This window comes from Neoarius graeffei, chromosome 9, assembly GCF_027579695.1.
Source record: "Neoarius graeffei isolate fNeoGra1 chromosome 9, fNeoGra1.pri, whole genome shotgun sequence".
Lineage (NCBI taxonomy): Eukaryota > Metazoa > Chordata > Actinopteri > Siluriformes > Ariidae > Neoarius > Neoarius graeffei.
This window is the reverse complement of record NC_083577.1, coordinates 6,185,351-6,206,608: the sequence shown is the minus strand read 5'-3', so window position 1 is coordinate 6,206,608 and position 21,258 is coordinate 6,185,351. Positions and strand designations below refer to the sequence as shown.

Genomic DNA, 21,258 nt, shown 5'->3' with positions numbered 1-21,258 from the left:
TGCTGTCATACTTCAACAACGCGTCGCACTTCTTGCATTTAACATACCCCACTGCATCATTATTTTCATTGTGCACATGGTCAAAGTTTCTCCACACTTCTGACCTTGCATTTTTTGCTTGCTGAACCAACACATAATCGCCACTGGCTAATCTCCTTTTCACTTCTGCAATGTCCATTTTGAATCTATCGCGTACCGGTCAAAATGCTCACGTGATGGCGATTTTCCCGCGCGAGTAAGGTTAAGCCCGAGCCCGACCCGAGCCCGACTATAAATCATAAATAATATGCGCAACCAGCCCGAACCCGGCGCGTCACATCGGGCCCCGTCGGGCTCGGGCAAATATTACAGGCTCTAAACTGGAGCACCAGGAGGAAACCCAGACAGACATGGGAAGAACATGCAAACTCCACACAGAAAGGCCCTCGCCGGCCACTGGGCTCGAACCCAGGACCTTCATTGATGGAGCAATGAGTTCTGAATTATACCAGCGAATTCTAAAGGAAAATGTCAGGACATCTGTCCATGAACTGAATCTCAAGAGAAGGTGGGTCATGCAGCAAGACAACGACCCTAAGCACACAAGTCGTTCTACCAAAGAATGGTTAAAGAAGAATAAAGTTGATGTTTTGGAATGGCCAAGTCAAAGTCCTGACCTTAATCCAATCGAAATGTTGTGGAAGGACCTGAAGCGAGCAGTTCATGTGAGGAAACCCACCAACATCCCAGAGTTGAAGCTGTTCTGTACAGAGGAATGGGCTAAAATTCCTCCAAGCCGGTGTGCAGGACTGATCAACAGTTACCGCAAACGTTTAGTTGCAGTTATTGCTGCACAAGGGGGTCACACCAGATACTGAAAGCAAAGGTTCACATACTTTTGCCACTCACAGATATGTAATATTGGATAATTTTCCTCAATAAATAAATGACCAAGTATAATATTTTTGTCTCATTTGTTTAACTGGGTTCTCTTTATCTACTTTTAGGACTTGTGTGAAAATCTGAAGATGTTTTAGGTCATATTTATGCAGAAATATAGAAAATTCTAAAGGGTTCACGAACTTTCAAGCACCACTGTACACTATTAAAATGAAATGACGTTTCTCCAGGACCATTGTGCTATAGTGATCACAGGACTATAAGTCTACGTATAACAACATAAAGTGCAGACCACAAGGACAGTGTAAAAACGACAACTCGCACAAACAGACAGTCCAGTGCCAACCAGTACCTGTTCCTGCTAGTGTGTGGAAAGTTGAGTGTGCGTATGAGGTAGTGTATGTAAAAAAGAAATAAATAGATGTAAACACTGTGTGTGCGATAGTCATTGTAAAAAGTGATAGTGTATTGTTCTTCACTGTCCCATACATGTCAACCTTTGGTCAATCAAACCTGTATAACCAACCTCCAAAATCCGTATTTCCCTTATAAAATCCGTATAAGATGCAAATTAAAATAATTTACCTAAAATTTGAATGATAATTAGCAATATATATCCCAGTTACTTTTTATTCAATATTAATAACAATAAACCTTCAGAATGAATACAAAGTATTTTTCCAGTCTCACCTGTGAAAGGTAATCCCATGTGATCTCGTTTGGACGGTAAACCTGTTGGTACAGTTAAACGCAGCACATGAATGAGGCATCTTTATTCTCGGCTACTGTATACCAGAGACGGCTGAAGAATCTCCACTTTGCCCCATCCAATATGGCGGCGAGGATGACGTATGATTCTACACAGAAGGCGGCGTCTATGTTTATATGTCTATTGCTGCGTTCATGTGCTATGGGAAGATGATATTTTCCAGTTGGGAAGTGGTATTTACCAGTGTGTTGTGTTCACATGCTTTTGTTGTTGTTGACAAATTAAAGATGGTGGACCAGATTCAGAATCAGGCCTGTTATTTGGCTAAAACAATTATAGATTGCCTTGTTCATCAGCTGCAGCAGGAATATGAGTTATCAAAAGTCAAAAGGTAAATAATGCTGAATATTTCCTGATCATGACAAGTAGAGATTTTCTTAACACATTGAATGCCACACAGTTTTTGGAAATTTGGCTGTAGCCACAATGAGTGTAGCTAGTATCTAGATCATTGTTGGCGTTCTTTGGACAGCCACAGAATATTTTGTATTGGGCTATAATATACATATTATAATAATATAATATCCATAACATGACTCGTTTAAAAGGTGAGAGTCAGCTTTCCGTAGGTGAAAACCACTTCTTTCTTGGTTCATAAGCTAGCCTTGTACCGCTCGCCGCCATGTTCATCTCATCTCGGCAACTCGTGTATCAAAATTTTCTACGAGTTGCCCAGTGGAAAATACCACAAGAGGGGGCGTTCATGTGTGCTTTCCATGTCGGCGTTTGGTATTTACCATAATTCCCATAGCACATGAACACACCATATGACTTCCCAGTTGGCGGGATTCTCGCAATGCGGTGTGCGCATTATCAAAAGTGGAACGAAGTCTCGGTACCACAAGATAACGCGCGATTTCATAAGACTCTTTACTGGCTGTCTGTGGTGTACAGTACGTTTATCATCGTGGGAATTGATTATAGCTCTAAATAAATATTGAAGTTTTTTTTAAAGAATCCGTATAACTTTATTTATACGCCCGTATACTACGTTTATTGAATCAAATCCGTATAAAATACGGACATTCCGTATAGGTTGACATGTATGCTGTCCAAAGACTGCAGTGGGAGTGGCGTGACCAACAGTCCGTGTGTATCAGTCCGGTCCCTCAGAGTTGAAGAGTCTGATGGCATGTGGGAAGAAACTGTAACAGAGTCTGGCTGTGAAGGCCTGAATGTTTTGGTACCTTTTTCCAGACGGCAGGAGGGTGAAGAGATTGTGTGAGGGGTGTGTGGGGTCATCCACAATGCTGTTGGCTTTCTGGATGCAGTGTGTGGTGTAAATGTCCTTGATGGAGGGAAGAGAGACTCCGTTGATCTTCTCAGCTGTCCTCACTATCCGCTGTAGGGTCTTGCAATCTGAGACGATGCAATTCCCAAACCAGACCGTGATGCAGCTGCTTAACATAACATTAAAAACACTGACAGATAAAGTGAATTACATTGATTCTCTATTTACAATGGGCACCTGTCAAGGGGTGGAATATATACAGTAGATGACTTGCAACCATGCGATCAAAATGTGCTACGTCATGCCATCTGCCATGATGGTGGATATACAAAGCAACTAGGATGGCAGCCGCTGAAAGCGTGTCTGTAAACAGTACTGAATTTTCTCAATATTACCATGATTTGAACGCTTGAGCGAAGATTTGATACAAAGAGAAGATAGATAGGTGTAGTTTTGACCCATATTATTTAAAAAAGTTGGATTTTTCTGAGGATAAGACGCTTCTACCGACCATCGAGTACCCAGATCAGTTTGGAAATCTTAAATTTATGAAAGTTTTGAAATAATATTACTTTGTTTCAGTTAAAATTAGCTGACCTGGTATTAATTTCTCAGCTTCAACAGTGGTGTCTTGAATGTCTTGGAATTCCATGGGCAAGCTACCACATGCAGCTTCAGCAAATTCAGCTGTCTTCCTTCTTCTATTTTGCTTTGACGTCACTTGCAAGTCAAGGATTAGGCAGCAAGAGAACAGTCAGTTCTTGAAGTTGATGTGTTGGAAGCAGGAAAAATGGATGAACTGGTGACAGGGTCATGGTTGTCAATAGCTCATTGATTTGTATGGGGCACAAAGGCTCACCCATATGGTCCAATCCCACAGAAGAGCTCCTGTAGCACAAACTGCTGAAAAAGTTAACGCTGACACCTTTCTGTTTTAGCCAGCCAGCAGTTTGTTCTACAGTAGCTCTTCTGAGGGATTGGACCATATGGGCTAGCCTTCGTGCCCCATGTGAATCAATGGGCCTTCAACACCAATGACGCTGTCGCCGGTTCACCGGTTGTCCTTCAGATCCTTGGACCACTTTTATTCAGTACTAACCACTGCATACCGGAAACACCCCACAAGATGTGCCATTTTGGAGATGCTCAGACCCAGTCATCTCACCATCACAATTTGGCCCTTGTCAAAGTCGCTCAGATCCTTACATTTGCCCATTTTTCCTGCTTCCAACACATTGACTTCTTCAAGAACTGACTGTTCTCTTCTCTTGCTACCTCATATATCCCACCCCTTGAGAGGTGCCACTGTAATGAGATAATCAATGTTATTCACTTCTTTACCTGTCAGTGGTTTTAATTCTTTTAGTTAAATGGAGAGCAAAGATGTTTTTTTTTAAATAATATAACAGTCTACTTTAAAAGAAAAAAAACCAAGACTGTTTCAGTTTATTTTGTACTGTATACTATTATAATTGAAATTCAAACATTTACAGGTTCACAGGATGCCGCTCATGACTTTGGCACTTTAAAGAAACACAAGGTAACACATTTCTTTCAGTATTATTAATTTAGTGTCACCACTTTAGATGAATGGCTATTATTTTAGACATCCTTTATCCCCATTGGTGTTGATGTTCAAGCTTTCATAAAGCGTTTTATTCCAGGTCACTCACATACTGAATGTGGCGTATGGCGTGGAAAACGCTTTCCCGGATCTCTTCATCTATAAAACCCTAAGCATACTGGATCTGCCTGATACTGACATCATATCACACCTACATGAGTGTGCACAGTTCATAGACCAGGCCAAGGCAGAGGTAAGTGCTTTAACTCACTGACTAATTTCCACACACATATCATCCATGTCAGCTTTATGGCTGAGGAGGACATAACACTCAGCACATAACAAAAGCCTGCATGTAATTGGGATATTTAATTTTCCTAAAGTAATTTCCTGAGTGTTGATTGGACAGACTATCTGATACTGGACAGCCAGTCCAATGGTGCAGTGCTCTGATCCTCACCAACAGCTGCCTGAATAATACATGTTGAGTTTTTGCCATGCATTATTGACACCGTTGTAGAAAGATCATATCGCTGCCAGGGCCGCTGTTTGCCATACAACCTCTTTACCAAAGAGTAGCGCCAGTCACCCTTAACCTGACACTGCCACATGAGGCAAAATTCGTGAAAGGGTTTGTGATTACAATGGCCACTGGAAATAGGTTTCCAATCCTCTGTAAAATGAGTATGTAACCCACAAAACAGCCACGTTAATCAAGCTGTGTTCCCATTAGACTGTTGAACTTTCATTCTTTCATCTTACACCTTGTAATTTTGCCATGAGGAATGATTAGTCTGGTATTTGTTACAGGAAGCATGGTAAAGCAAATTATAATGTGTTAGTGATATCCCTGGACACAGGAAAGATAAGCGCCGAGGCTCAGCTTTATGTGTTCTTCATATCCAGGAGCCAGATGGTTCCTGTGTGGTGCAACAGGAACCATCTGCAGCTCAACACCTTGAAGACCAAGGAGCTGGTCATTGACTTTGGGAGGTCCAGACCAAGGTCACGACCAGTTCTGATCGAGGGAGTCGAGGTGGAGGCTGTGGATTCCTACAAGTACCTCGGGCTGTGGCTGGACAGCAAGCTGGACTGGACTTGCAACACCAAACACTTATACAGGAAGGGACAGAGCAGGCTATACTTCCTTAGGAGGCTGCAGTCCTTTAACATCTGCAAGAAACTCCTGTGGATGTTCTATCAGTCTGTGGTTGCCAGTGTCCTACTTTTACACAGTGGTGTGCTGGGGGGGGGCAGCACATCCAAGAAGGACACATCCAGGCTGGACAAACTGATCAGGCGGGCCAGCTCTGTGGTTGGCATGAAGCTGGACTCTCTGGTGATGGTGGCAGAGAAGAGGTCTATGGACAAACTATTGAACATCATGGACAATGCCAGTCACCCTCTGCACACCGTCATCAGCAACCAGAGGAGCCTGTTCAGTGACAGAATGCTCCTTCCCAAGTGCAGGATGAACAGATTTACAGTTAGGTCCATATATATTTGGACACTGACACAAATTGTTTTTTTACCTGTTTACTGAAACATATTCAAGTTATAGTTATATAATAGACATGGACATAAAGTCCAGACTTTCAGCTTTCATTTGAGGGTATCCACATTAAAATTGGATGAAGGATTTAGGAGTTTCAGCTCCTTAACATGTGCCACCCCGTTTTTAAAGGGACCAAAAGTAATTGGACAATTGACTCAAAGGCTATTTCATGGGCAGGTGTGGGCAATTCCTTCATTATGTCATTCTCAATTAAGCAGATAAAAGACCTGGAGTCGATTTGAAGTGTGGTGCTTGCATTTGGAAGATTTTGCTGTGAAGAAAACATGCAGTCAAAGGAGCTCTTCATGCAGGTGAAACAAGCCATCCTTAAGCTGCGAAAACAGAAAAAAACCATCCGAGAAATTGCTACAATATTAGGAGTGGCAAAATCTACAGTTTGGTACATCCTGAGAAAGAAAGAAAGCACTGGTGAACTCATCAATGCAAAAAGACCTGGACGCCCACAGGAGACAACAGTGGTGGATGATCGCAGAATAATTTCCATGGTGAAGAGAAACCCCTTCACAACAGCCAACCAAGTGAACAACACTCTCCAGGAGGTAGGCCTATCAATATCCAAATCCACCATAAAGAGAAGACTGCATGAAAGTAAATACAGAGGGTTCACTGCACAGTGCAAGCCACTCATAAGCCTCAAGAATAAAAAGGCTAGATTGGGCTTTGCTAAAAAAGCATCTAAAAAAGCCAGCACAGTTCTGGAAGAACATTCTTTGGACAGACGAAACCAAGATCAACCTCTACCAGAATGATGGCAAGAAAAAAGTATGGCGAAGGCATGGTACAGCTCATGATCCAAAGCATACCACATCATCTGAAAAACACGGCGGAGGCAGTGTGATGGCTTGGGCATGCATGGCTGCCAGTGGCACTGGGTCACTAGTGTTTATTGATGATGTGACACAGGACAGAAGCAGCCGGATGAATTCTGAGGTATTCAGAGACATACTGTGTGCTCAAATCCAGCCAAATGCAGCCAAACTGATTGATTGGCGTTTCATAATCAGTGATGGGAATAACGGCGTTAGAAATAACGGCGTTACTAACGGCGTTACTTTTTTTAGTAACGAGTAATCTAACTAATTACTTTTTACATCGTTAGAACGCCGTTCCCGTTACTTACAATAAAATACTCCGCGTTACTTTATTAAAGCTGTTCTCATCTGGCATGCTGCTCGTTCAGCCTTTCTTTACTCTGCTTTCGTGTGGGGCGGGGAGACACGAGACAACGGCACAGTAAGCCAATCAGAGTAGATTTGGACAACATACGTAGGTAGGCCACGCCTACTGCACTACTGCGTGGTCTTTCAATCGGAAGACCCAGCGATGGCGAGCGGTCAGCCCAGCACTGCGCTTTCACACTGGAAATACAGCCAGGACTTTTCATTACTTGAAATAAAAGGCAAGAGTGTTTACATGCAATGCACATTATGTCGAGGAACAAAGCGTTTGTCCTCGTCAGTGGCCAGTAATTAGTAACATAATTTTAATAACTACAAAAATATATTACATTTGATAGATGTCTTATCTCACATTGTCCCACAAAAATATTAATATAGTGTAGATAACATTACTAATTGGTTCTGTTAAGTGTCCATTTCAGTCATTAAACACATTTAACATTCACTTTTATTATGATTACACTAATTGAATTTGATTTTTTTTGAGGGGGAACAAAATGTAACGGAATAATTACTTTCCCTGTTAATTAGTTACTTTCATGACAAAGTAACTCCGTTACTAACTCAGTTACTTTTTGGGAAAAGTAACTAGTAACTATAACTAATTACTTTTTGAAAGTAACGTGCCCAACACTGTTCATAATACAGATGGACAATGACCCAAAACATAAAGCCAAAGCAACCCAGGAGTTTATTAAAGCAAAGAAGTGGAATATTCTTGAATGGCCAAGTCAGTCACCTGATCTCAACCCAATTGAGCATGCATTTCACTTGTTAAAGACTAAACTTCAGACAGAAAAGCCCACAAACAAACAAACAAACAAACAAACAAACAAACAACAACTGAAACCGCTGCAGTAAAGGCCTGGCAGAGCATTAAAAAGGAGGAAACACAGCGTCTGGTGATGTCCATGAGTTCAAGACTTCAGGCAGTCATTGCCAACAAAGGGTTTTCAACCAAGTATTAGAAATGAACATTTTATTTACAATTATTTAATTTGTCCAATTACTTTTGAGACCCTGAAATGAAGGGATTGTGTATAAAAAATGCTTTAGTTCCTCACATTTTTATGCAATCATTTTGTTCAACCCACTGAATTAAAGCTGAAAGTCTGAACTTCAACTGCATCTGAATTGTTTTGTTCAAAATTCATTGTGGTAATGTACAGAACCAAAATTAGAAAAATGTTCTCTCTGTCCAAATATTTATGGACCTAACTGTAAAAACTCCTTTGTCCCTCACGCCATCAGACTGTACAACTCCTCTCTGGGGGGGGTGGGGGGGGTGGGGAGGAGGGGTAACAGGAGGACAGAGGATGGGAAGGAGCAGTAGCCTAGCCTAACAATAAGCAATACCGGACAATGTGCAATATAATGTGCAATATCTCTCCTACCGCCGCCCCCCCTTCTCCCCCCTTCCCCCTCCTTCCCCCCTCCCCCTTCCTCTCTTCCCCATATCTTATTCTTTTTATATTTGTATATGTAAATACTTAATTTATTTTAATTTATCTAGAAGTTTTCTCTATTTCTTTTCTCTGTTTATCTGTAATGATGCTGCTGGAATCTTAATTTCCCTGAGGGAACCCGCCCAAAGGGATCAATAAAGTTTTATCTAATCTAATCTAATCTAATCTAATCTAATCTAATCTAATCTAATCTAATCTAATCTAATCTAATCTAATCTATCCACATCCACACATTGGACCGTATTTAAAGTTGATGACTTTATTTGTTAAGTCAGAGAGGGAATTTAGTGTGATATCAAATGCCCAAGAAGACCTTAGAAAATATATTACGTGCAGCAGAATTATAACCGTTACAAAGCAGACAAAAATTTATTTCCCTGAATTATGCGAAACAACATAATGTTAGTAGATTAAGAATAAATTAGTATACAGGCTTGATTTTAGCATACAGGTTAGATACATAGTGTATCTTAGTATATTAAATGGACACGAGTGTTTTACTGGAAATACACCACTCGTATTTTTCATACGAGCTCCATCCGGGACATGGAGAACCGAAACCGGGACATAAATCTCTATATGTCACTCATGAGGAAATCAATGAATTGTTTTGATAAATTTGGGGACTTTTTGTTTGTGAATGTGTCAAAATAATAAAAAGAAAATCACACGTTAGCTTGAAGATATGAAGTTTATCTTCTTGTGTTGAAAAACTTGCATTTTTCATATGAAATACATCACGGATCTGAGTGGCATATTTAAATAATATTGTCTGGCGTTGAGTGGTCTATCAGATATATTCCATTCAGCTAGCATGATACTGAACGAGTTGAAGACGAGGAGCTGAATGGAATATGTCTGATATACCATGAAAAAGCCATTATTATTATTATTATTATTATTATTATTATTATTATACATACATACACACTCTTCATATCATCATTCTCAACAGCCAACGCTAGCTTACCCGTGACTCAGTGCTGTTAGTGTGGCAGTCCAGTTACCTTCCAGCCGGTGTAGCTTTAGCAAAGGCCAATGCTAGCGCAGTCAAGCCAAATATTATTATTATTTTTCCTGTGTAATTTACTGAGTTACTTTTAAAATCAACATCGACAACGGCACACAATGTAGCAACCTGGCAGCCAAAATTCTCTAAAAATCTTCTGCTTTTAATGAAGCAAACCTCGCAGCCATGTTTGTTTACAAATTGTCACAGTCACTCGCTAGCACAGAAGTTATACATCTCTGATGCGTCTCTTTTCCAGGTTTTTTATGTCTGTTGGTATGTGTAACAATTCCTGATGTGGGTGGAGCACAGAAGCACGGCAGGCGAGAGTTGATGTTACACAAACCACTTTATTTAGCTTTTCAGCTTTCTTTCTTTCTTTCTTTCTTTCTTTCTTTCTTTCTCTCTCTCTCTCTCTCTCTCACTCACTCACTCACACATGCGTTGTGGTCGGGGAGAGAGCTCCCTTTCTCTGCTCTCTCTCTCTCCTTTTATGCTCCATTCTTGTAACAAACAAACAAACACACACACACACACACACACACACACACACACACACACACACACACACACACAATTGACAACAGGTGGAATGACTTAGCCACTTACCTTCCCCGACCCCGCCCTCCATTTCCAGACTGCTGCTTGGTCATGTCCCTGCTGCTACATACCCCCACTGCCCGACTCAGGCCGGGTAGCCGTCCGGCCTGAAGCTGACTCCCCCCCGACGGGACAGGAAGTCTGCCACCACCATCTGCGCCCCCGGCCTGTGGATCACCTCGAACTTAAATGGCTGGAGAGCGAGATACCAATGGGTGATCCGCGCATTGGCATCCTTCATGTGGTGGAGCCACTGGAGGGGCGAGTAGTCCAAACAGAGAGTGAAAGGGCGCCCCAGCAGGTAGTATCAGAGGGCGAGGACCGCCCACTTGATGACAAGACACTCCTTTTCAATTGTGCTGTACTTGCTTTCATGCATTGACAGCTTTCGGTTGATGTACAGCACAGGGCACTCCTCGCCCTCCACCTCCTGGGACAAAATGGCTCCCAGCCCTCTGTCCGATGCATCAGACTGCAAAATAAAGGGGAGAGAGAAGTCAGGGGAGTGTAAAATGGCCCCCCACACAGTGCAGCTTTTACCTCAGAGAAGGCCTGTTGGCACTGCTCCGTCCACTGGACCGGATCTGGAGCCCCCTTTTTAGTGAGGTCGGTTAGCGGGCTGGTGACGTCTGAATAATTAGGTAGAAACCTACGATAATAGCCAGCCAGCCCCAAGAACCATCTCACCTCCTTTTTGGTCTTGGGCCTTGGGCAGGCCACAATTGCTGCAGTCTTGTTAATTTGGGCACGCACCTGCCCATGACCCAAGTGGAACCCCAGATACCGTACTTCCACCCGCCCAATTGCACACTTTTTCAGGTTAGCTGTGAGGCCTGCTTGCCTCAGCGACTTTAGAACAGCCCTCAGGTGTTCCAAGTGCCGTGGCCAATCATGACTATAGATTATAATGTCATCTAGATAGGTGGCCGCATAGGCAGCGTGAGGGCGGAGGGCCCTGTCCATAAGCTGCTGGAACATAGCGAGCGCCCCAAACAACCCAAAAGGGAGCGTGACAAATTGGTGTAAACCAAATGGTGTGGAAAAGGCTGTTTTCTCTCAGGATAGAAGAGTCAAGGGGATCTGCCAATATCCCTTTGTTAGATCCAGTGTCGAATAAAAGCGAGCAGCGCCGAACCTATCAAGCAACTCATCAATGCGAGGCATTGGGTATGCATCAAATTTAGACACAGCATTGACCTTTCTATAGTCCACACAGAACCGGACCGACCCGTCAGTCTTGGGAACCAGGACCACTGGGCTGCTCCAGTCACCGTGGGACTCCTCGATTATGCCCATTTCGAGCATGGCCTTGAGTTCGTCCCGAACCACCTTTTTCTTGTGTTTGGGCAAGTGGTAAGGGCGGCTACGCACTACCACCCCCTGGGGCATTTCGATGTAATGTTCTATGAGGTGGGTATGACCAGGAAGGGACGAGAACACATCGGAAAATTCCTTCTGCACCTTGGCTACCTCTGTGAGTTGGGCCAGCAAGAGGTGGTCTCCACAAGGGACCAGAGTGGTCCGAGATGTTATCTTTTTTACCTCCGGCCTCAGCTCCGCCTTCTCTGGGGCTACCGATACCAACGCCATGGGGACCCCCTCATTCCAGCGTTTTAAAAGGTTGAGGTGGTAGACTTGCAGTGCCCTGCCCCTATCTGTTCACTTCACCTCATAGTCAACATCCCTGACTCGCCGTGTGACCTCGAAGGGCTCTTGCCACTTGGCGACTAATTTAGAACTTGACATGGGCAATAATACGAACACTTTGTCTCCTGGCGTGAACTCTCTAAGGCGCGTGCCCCTGTCATACAGCTGGCTTTGACGTTCTTGTGCCTGCAGCAAATTCTCCTGGGTTAGGTGCGTGAGGGTGTGGAGTTTTGCGTGCAGGTCAAGAACGTACTGGATTTCATTTTTACTAGGTGAAGGTCCCTCCTCCCAATTTTCCCACAGCACATCCAGAATGCCATGTGGCTTATGCCCATATAATAATTCAAAGGGAGAAAACCCCGTGGAGGCTTGCGGGGCCTCTCCTACTGCGAATAACAGGGGCTCGAGCCACTTATCCCAATTATGCGCATCTTCACTTACGAATTTCCGGATTATGTTTTTGAGTGTTTGGTTAAATCGCTCTACTAAGCCATCCATTTGTGGGTGATAGACACTGGTGCGGATAGGCTTAATCCCCAGTAACCCATACAGCTCGCGCAGTGTGCATGACATAAACAAAATGCCTTGGTCTGTCAGGATTTCTTTCGGAATCCCGACCCAGGAGATAAAGCAGAAGAGCGCTTCCACAATACTGCATGCTGAGATATTGCGGAGAGGCACTGCTTCTGGATATCGCGTTGCATAGTCCACTAGAACTAAAATAAAGTGATATCCCCATGCTGACCGATCTAATGGCCCGACGAGATCCATCCCAATTCGCTCAAATGGGGTCTCTATTAGAGGAAGAGGGCACAACTGCGCTTTTTGAGTGGCTGCGGGATTTACTAATTGGCATTCACGGCATGCCGCACACCACTGACAGACATCCCCACGAATCCTTGGCCAATAGAACTGGGCCATTATTCGGGCCCCAAGTGTCCAGCCATGGGATTAAAGTAAGCCACATGGAATATGAGTTTCCTATGACTCTTTGGGATTAACAACTGGGTTATTCGTTCCTTAGTTTGAGTGTCCTGCATCACTCGGTACATCTCATCTCATCTCATTATCTCTAGCCGCTTTATCCTTCTACAGGGTCGCAGGCAAGCTGGAGCCTATCCCAGCTGACTACGGGCGAAAGGCGGGGTACACCCTGGACAAGTCGCCAGGTCATCACAGGGCTGACACATAGACACAGACAATCATTCACACTCACATTCACACCTATGGTCAATTTAGAGTCACCACTTAACCTAACCTGCATGTCTTTGGACTGTGGGGGAAACCGGAGTACCCGGAGGAAACCCACGCGGACACGGGGAGAACATGCAAACTCCACACAGAAAGGCCCTCGCCGGACCCGGGGCTCGAACCCAGGACCTTCTTGCTGTGAGGCGACAGCGCTAACCACTACACCACCGTGCCGCCTCACTCGGTACAATCTATCTTTAATAATGCCAAAATAGGGGAAGGTCAGTGCCACGCTTGGCTGAAGAGTTTGACCATCGATTACTCTCACTTGGTCAAACGCATGCCGCAGAGTCTTATCTCGCGACTGCTCTAACGGGAAATCCCCAAGGGAATCCCCGAGAGACAGAGGAGGAGCGGGCTGCTCCTCACTCTGACACGGTGTTGACGTAGACAGCTCTGTGACAGCTTCTCCAGTCAATGCCACACCGGGATCTTCCCATGACCTACTAGGGCAGGACCCACTATGTGTTAAATATTCCATTAGTTTTTTAAATCCCGGCTAATTAGTACCCAAAATCAATGAGTGGGTGAGACGAGGACTAACCGCTGCCTTTATTCTATGCATTTGGCCCCGGAATAGAATATGGACAGAAACTAGAGGGTAATGGTGAACATCCCCGTGCACACACAACACTTTTACCGCTTGTGCTCTCCCCAATGCCTCACCTTGCACCAGGCGTTGGTGAATTGAGGTCTGATTTCAACCGGAATCCACCAAAGCATGATATGTATCCCCTTGAATACTCACCGGTATGCGATACATTCCAGCCTGATCAGGGGCGGTTTCTGGCACATTGGGGATCCGGATTACAGCACCCACCTCCCTTGCAGAGCTCTGACTCTGGAGATGCTCCAATTCCCCACTGCACCAGCACACCAGCCCAGGCTTTCCCTCTGCACTGGTGTTATGGGTGTCACTCACCTGGGGGGGAGACAACACAGACACAGAAGAGGGAAATGGGAGGACACCACGGGTGTGACGGGCCGGCTGGGGAGGAGCCAGCTGCTGCCTCCGTGTCAGGGGAACAGGGTGGAGAGGGGGACAAGAGACAGGAGAGAGAGAGGGAGAGAGAGAAGAGAAGTGAGGGGAGACGCCTCGTCTGCCTTCCATTGGAGCCACCTCCAGATGGTCCTCCACCAGCTTGATGGCTCTTTCCAGCGACGCCGGGCAGTGACACTGGACCCATTCCGCCATTCCTTCCGGAAATCAAGAGATAAACTGCTCCAGTGCCACCAGATTGATGATCTCATCGGCGTTGCGGTCTTCCGCCCTCAGCCACTGCCGGCAGGTGTCCCGGAGTTGCTGGCCAAATGCAAACGGCCAGCTGACCTCCTCCAGTGCCAGTGTTTGGAAGCGCTGGCAATGTTGCTCCGGGGAGCGGCTGAGCCACTTCAGAATGGCTTTCCTTAGGTCAGCATAGACCAGTCGGCTGTCAGTAGGGAGCTGCTGCGCTGCGCCTCGCCGGTCAGGAACGGGAGGAGGTGCGCCACACACTGCTCCTGCGGCCACCCCCACGTGTCGGCTGCTTGCTCGAAGAGAGCGAGGAATGCTTCTGGATTGTCCTGCGGTCCCATCTTCGTGAGGGTGGTGGCAGCGGTGGCCAACGGCCCTGCTGACGCGAGCAGGTGCCAGAATGCCTGGCGATCTTCCTGCTGGGCCAGCATCAAAGCTTCAAAGCATTGCTCCTGCTCCTTCCGGAGGGTGATCAGCGCTTGATGCTGGTTCTGCTGGGTGGTAGCGAGGGCAAGGATGAGCTCTTCGAATGGGGAGGACTCCATGGGGTGGTTCCCTTCTGTGCTCCCGGGTTTCAGCACCACTGTACCAATTCCTGATGTGGGTGGAGCACAGAAGCACGGCAGGCAAGAGTTGATGTTACACAAACCACTTTATTTAGCTTTTCAGCTTTCTTTCTCACTCACTCACTCACTCACTCACTCACTCACTCACTCACTCACTCACTCACTCACTCACTCACTCACACATGCGTTATGGTTGGGGAGAGAGCTCCCTTTCTCTGCTCTCTCTCTCCTTTTATGCTCCATCCCTGTAACAAACAAACACACACACACAATTGGCAGCAGGTGCAATGACTTAGCCACTTACCTTCCCCGACCCCGCCCTCCATTCCCAGACTGCTGCTTGGCCACACCCCCGCTGCCACAGTATGTTTTTCTCTTGTAAAAATGTGTGAAGAATATCTAATGAAGTGTTGGTAGCCTTTCGGGTGTTCAGCACGTCTTTGGTTTCAGGTTTCAGTTTATTTATTTAGTGCTTAATCCTAGCACTGGATAAGCCTTGTCTTCTCTCTTTCCTGGCAGACAAAGAAATAATTCTGTGCATGCGCAGCAGAAAAGTTTTGTCATTGGATCTTCACATGAGCACCGATGTGTGATGTCGTGTTGTCTTGACAATGTGCAATATTGTAACAATATTGAACGCTCATTCTCCATTGGGGAGAGTGGCGTAATACATGGAGGATAAGCGATATGATGACAATATTGCATGCCATCAATAAACCCATCAGAAGGGAATAGAATACATGTTTTTATTCCATGGAAAAAGTGACCTGTATGGATAATAATTAAATAATATTGGCTGGTATTGAGTGGTCTATCAGATATATTCCATTCAGCTAGCATGATACTGAACAAGTCAAGGTCCAGCAGCTGAATGGAATATATCACAATGAATACAATGAAAAAAAAGCCAGCCAATATTATTATTATTATTATTATTATTATTATTATTATTATTATACATTCTTTTCAGGTGTTCAACGCGTCTTTCTCTTTCAAAATTCTCTCAAAACCTTACGTATTTAAAGAAGCAAACCTGGTGGCCATGTTTGTTTACAAATTGTCCCACTCGCTCGCTAGTGCAGAAGTTTTACATCTCCGATGTGTGATGTCATGCTGTCTTGACAACCATGCAATATCGTAAACCATATTCAATGCTCATTCTCCATTGGGTAGAGTGGCATAATAAATGTAGGATAAGCGATATGCTAACAATATTGAATGCTATCAAACCAAATGAATGAAACCTGCTAGAAAGGAATAGAACACGTTTTTATTCCATCAAAAAAGCATCCTGTATGTATAATATGCGTATTTTTTTGTGGGTGTGTCCATATAATATAAAGAACATTACACGGTGGCATGAAGATATGAAGTTTATCTTCTCGTGTTGAAAAATATTCACAACTTGAAGATAAACTTCATATCTTCACACCACTGTGTAATATCCTCTGTATACAGGCTTGACTTACAGTACTTGGCACATTGCCTTGTGTAGGTGAAATGTGCTGTCACTTGCAAGCGAATGCCACATAAAGTCAAGAGACAATTAAAAATAAAGTTTAGATTCATCCAATAATGTACAAATGAGAAGAAGGTAAAACTTCATATAAAAATATCCGTGGCTGGTGCCAGAGAGGGGCTTGGGGGTGCTGTAGCTACCCCTAGGATAGCCATAGCACCCTTTAGCACCCCCAAGAAATTTTTGTTGTTTATTTAGAACTTTTACTTTTTTTAATGAGTGAATACTGTAATTTATAATTTGAAACATAAATAAATACATTACTAAAACAAACTGATTATTTTTAGGCTAAAAAACATAAAGCCAATACAGGTGATCCGGTTCAACCAAAGTGAACTTTTGACCTTACTTTCATGTCCTGTTAGCCAGAGCACAATTTTCTTTCTTTCTTTCTTTTTTTTTGGTAAATTAACGTTAGCGATATCATAATGGATCTTTTTTTTAACTTCATAAAAGTCATAGGCTGGTTTGTGAGCCTTACAGTTTCTATATCCCATGAGCTGAATATCTCACCTTGTGTTTAATACAGTACGGCATTGTAACTGTTGCAGAGTGGGTACTGCGTATGTGCATATGCCAGGGGTGTTTCAGTAAGGGCACTCAGAGAACTCAGACCTCTGCCAAGGCCAAATGCCGCAAGGTTAGCAAAAGTGAAACGCAATTCTTCGAGCCGCCCCGTGAGTCAGATGCATTCCAAATGGTTCTTCCTTGAGCCATGCTACACTTTTCCACCAAGTTTCATGAAAATCGGGCCTGTAGTTTTTGCATAATAGTGCTTACAGGCAAACAAACAACCTGAAGGCATAACCTCCTTGGCAGAGGGAGTTAAACAGTGGCCACACATTAATAATTTTTGACTATTTAGAAGTTTGTAATTACTAACCTCATTTCCAGAAAATTGAGGTATTTTCCGAAATGCAATAAAAACAAAATCTATGATTTGTTAATTCACATGAACTTTTATTTAACTGACAAAAGTACAAAGAAATGATTTTCAATAGGTTTACTGACCAACTTAACTGTATTTTGTAAATATAAATACATTTTGAATTTGATGCCTGCAACACACTCCCCCCGCCCCCCCCAAAAATAGGCATCAGCAAATTAAGACTGAAAAGTTTACAGGATATTCAAGTAACACCATTTTGGAAGATTCCACAAAAAGCAGGTTAATTGGTAACATGATTGGGTTTAAAAGCAGCAGCACCAAAGGGTCAGTCTTTGCAAGCAAGGATGGGGCGTGGCTCACTGCTTTGTACCAAAATTCATGAGAGAATTGTTCATCTACTCAAAAAGAACATTTCTCAATGCAAGATTATAGGTCTTTCAAACTCTACAGTACATAATATTGTGAAAAGATTCAGGGAATTCGGAGACATCTCAGTGTGTAAAGGGCGAGGTTGGGAACTGCTGTTGAATGTGCGTGACCTTCGAGCCCTCAGGTGGCACTGCCTGAGAAACCATCATGCTAATGTGACAAATATAGCCACATGGGCTCGGGAATAGTTTGGAAAACTTTTGTCACTTAACACAATCCACTGCTGCATAAAGAAATGCAACCTGAAACTGTATTACACAAGGAGGAAGTCATTCACCAATTCTATGCAGAAATGCTGCTGATTTCTCTGGGCTTGAACTCATCTCAGATGGACTGAAAGACAGTGGAAACCTGTGCTGTGGTCAGATGAGTCCACATTTCAGCTTGTTTTTGGGAGAACCAGACATCGAGTTCTCAGAGCCAAAGGTGAACACGACCATCCAATTTGTTATCAGAGAAAGTTACAAAAGCCAGCATCTGTGATGGTATGGGGGGGGGCATCAGTGCCCACGGCATGGGCGGGTTGCATGTGTGTGAAGGTACCATTGATATTTTGGGATTTCAGAGAAACATCTGTTGCCATCAAGGCAGCATCTCTTCTCAGGAAGTCCATGCTTATTTGAGCAGGAAAATGCCATGCCTCAGTCTGCATGGGCTACAACACAGTGTGGCTTTGTAGTCACAGAGTGCGTGTGCTTGACTGATCTGCTGCCAGTCCAGCTCTGTCTCCTATTGAGAATGTACGTGGTGTCATGAAGAGGAGAATCAGATAACGGTGACCACTGACTGTTAAGCAGCTGAAGTTTTGTATCAAGCAAGAATGGACAAAAATTCCAATTGCAAAACTGTAACAATTAGTATCCTGAGATCCCGTACGATTAAAAAATGTTATGAAAGGATAGGTGATGGAACACAATGGTAATAATGCCTCTGTCCCAACTTTTTTTTGAGTGTGTTGCAGGCATCAAATTCTAACTTCTCATCTCATCTCATCTCATTATCTCTAGCCGCTTTATCCTGTTCTACAGGGTCGCAGGCAAGCTGGAACCTATCCCAGCTGACTATGGGCGAAAGGCGGGGTACACCCTGGACAAGTCGCCAGGTCATCACAGGGCTGACACATAGACACAGACAACCATTCACACTCACATTCACACCTACGCTCAATTTAGAGTCACCAGTTAACCTAACCTGCATGTCTTTGGACTGTGGGGGAAACTGGAGCACCCGGAGGAAACCCACGCAGACACGGGGAGAACATGCAAACTCCACACAGAAAGGCCCTCGCTGGCCACGGGGCTCAAACCCGGACCTTCTTGCTGTGAGGCAACAGCGCTAACCACTACACCACCGTGCCGCCCCAAATTCTAACTTAATTTATATTTACAAAATACAATTAAGTTGGTCAGTAAAATGATTGAAAATAATTTCTTTGTACTTTTGCCAGTTAAATAAAGGTTCCCGTGAATTAACAAATCACATTTTTATTTTTATTGCATTTTGGAAAATCCAGACTTTTCTGGAAATGGGGTTCGTAGATACACATAGCTATATACATATAATAGCTACCAATTACCTTGATTGAAGGCATCCATTTTATAAAATGAAAGCATTTCTATATAAAGCAGCATGTAAATCTATTACCTCAGCATTATTAGTATACATACTAGTCATTAATCCCAAAGTATACTTGCTGACACGTTTCCTCACATAGTGTGACACAGTGTATATTAACATTTGTTACTTCTTCTTCTTCTTCTGGCTGTTCCTGTTAGGGGTCTCCACAGTGGATAATGTCCCTCCATCTCCTCCTGTCCTTCGTATCTTCTTCTATCACACCAACTGTCCTCATGTCCTCCTTCACCACATCCATAAATCTCATCTTTGCTCTTCCTCTGTTCCTTCTACCTGCCAACTCCATCTCTAACATTCTTTTCCCAGTATACCCTGGATCTCTCCTCTGTACAGTATGTGTCTAAACCATCTCAATCTCAATCTTGCCTCTCTCACTTTGTCTCCATACACAGCAAATTCCTCAGTGTTGAATTAACACTTTCAGAGTTAATTTGTGTCCAATTGGACCTATATAAACACAGTAGGGTGTTAAATCAACACTCTGGGTGTTGATTCAACACTGGGGATTTTGCTGTGTACTTTGGGATTAATGACTAGTATGTATACTAATAATGCTGAGGTAATAGATTTACATGCTGCTTTATATAGAAATGCTTTCATGTCCCTCTGTCCCTCTAATATACTCATTTCTAATCCTGTCCAACTTTGTCACTCCCAGTGAGAATCTCAGCATCTTCAGCTCCATTCCCTCCAGTTCAGCCTCCTGTCTTGTTGTCAGTGCCGCTGTCTCCAGTTTCATTCATTACTAGTTAGTGAAATTGTAGCTACAACATTTAATAAAGCCAGTTCCAGACACCAAACTCGTCTTTGCTGCTTGGAAATTGTGTACATTTCATTTTCAATCTGAATTCAACATACAGGGGAAATCTGTGATTAAAATGACTGAAGCCAGCAAAAATGCACAAAGGTCACCCACAAAATCAGCAAAAAAGTGTGGTTTTTTTGTAACATGCTAAATGTACATATTGCACACTAAACAAAATCTTAATATATTTTATTTCTCATTATAATCCATCAAAAATAAATAAAATGAAAGCTTTTGTCTCTAAAGCTGTGTATCTGTATTACATAAGCATTACTGTACCAGTATGATCATTATGGTACACTGGTACACACACACACACACACACACACACACACACACACACACACACACACACACACACATATAAGCGGCTAGAGATAATGAGATGAGAGTGTCTTGCAAAAGTATTCATCCCCCTTGGTGTTTGTCCTGTTTTGTCGCATTACAAGATGGAATTAAAATGGATTTTTGGAGGTTTAGCGCCATTTGATTTACACAACATGCCGACCACTTTAAAGATGCACATTGTTGTTTTACTGTGACACAAACAATAATTAAGATTACCCCCCCCCCCCAGAAATCTGGAGTGTGCATAAGTATTCACCCCCTTTTGTATGAAACCCCTAAATAAGAGCCGGTCCAACAATTCACTTCATAAGTCACATAATTATTTGATTAAGATCCACCTGTGTGCAATCAAAGTGTCACATGATCTGTCACATAATGTCTGTATAAATCACCCTGTTCTGGAAGGACTCTGACTCTGCAACACTACTAAGCAAGCAACATGAAAACCAAGGAGCCTCCAAACAGGTCAGAGACAAAGTTGTGGAGAAGTATAGATCAGGGTTGGGTTATAAAAAAAATCCCAAACTTTGAATATCCCACGGAGCTCCATTAAATCCATTATAGCAAAATGGAAAGAATATGGCGGCACTACAAACCTGACAAGAGAAGGCCCCGCCCACCAAAACTCACAGACCGGGCAAGGAGGGCATTAATCAGAGATGC

General features: G+C 43.5%; 1 protein-coding gene across 1 annotated transcript in view; it reads left to right on the top strand.

Annotated features, from left to right (window-relative positions):
- The window catches only part of dusp19a (dual specificity phosphatase 19a), a 40,113-nt gene that overhangs the window by 12,111 nt on the left and 6,744 nt on the right, over window positions 1-21,258 (top strand). The window contains exons 2-3 of the mRNA XM_060928585.1: window positions 4,373-4,419; window positions 4,544-4,696. Of these exons, the coding sequence (XP_060784568.1) occupies window positions 4,373-4,419; window positions 4,544-4,696 (200 nt within the window). The remainder of the gene's footprint in view (window positions 1-4,372; window positions 4,420-4,543; window positions 4,697-21,258) is intronic.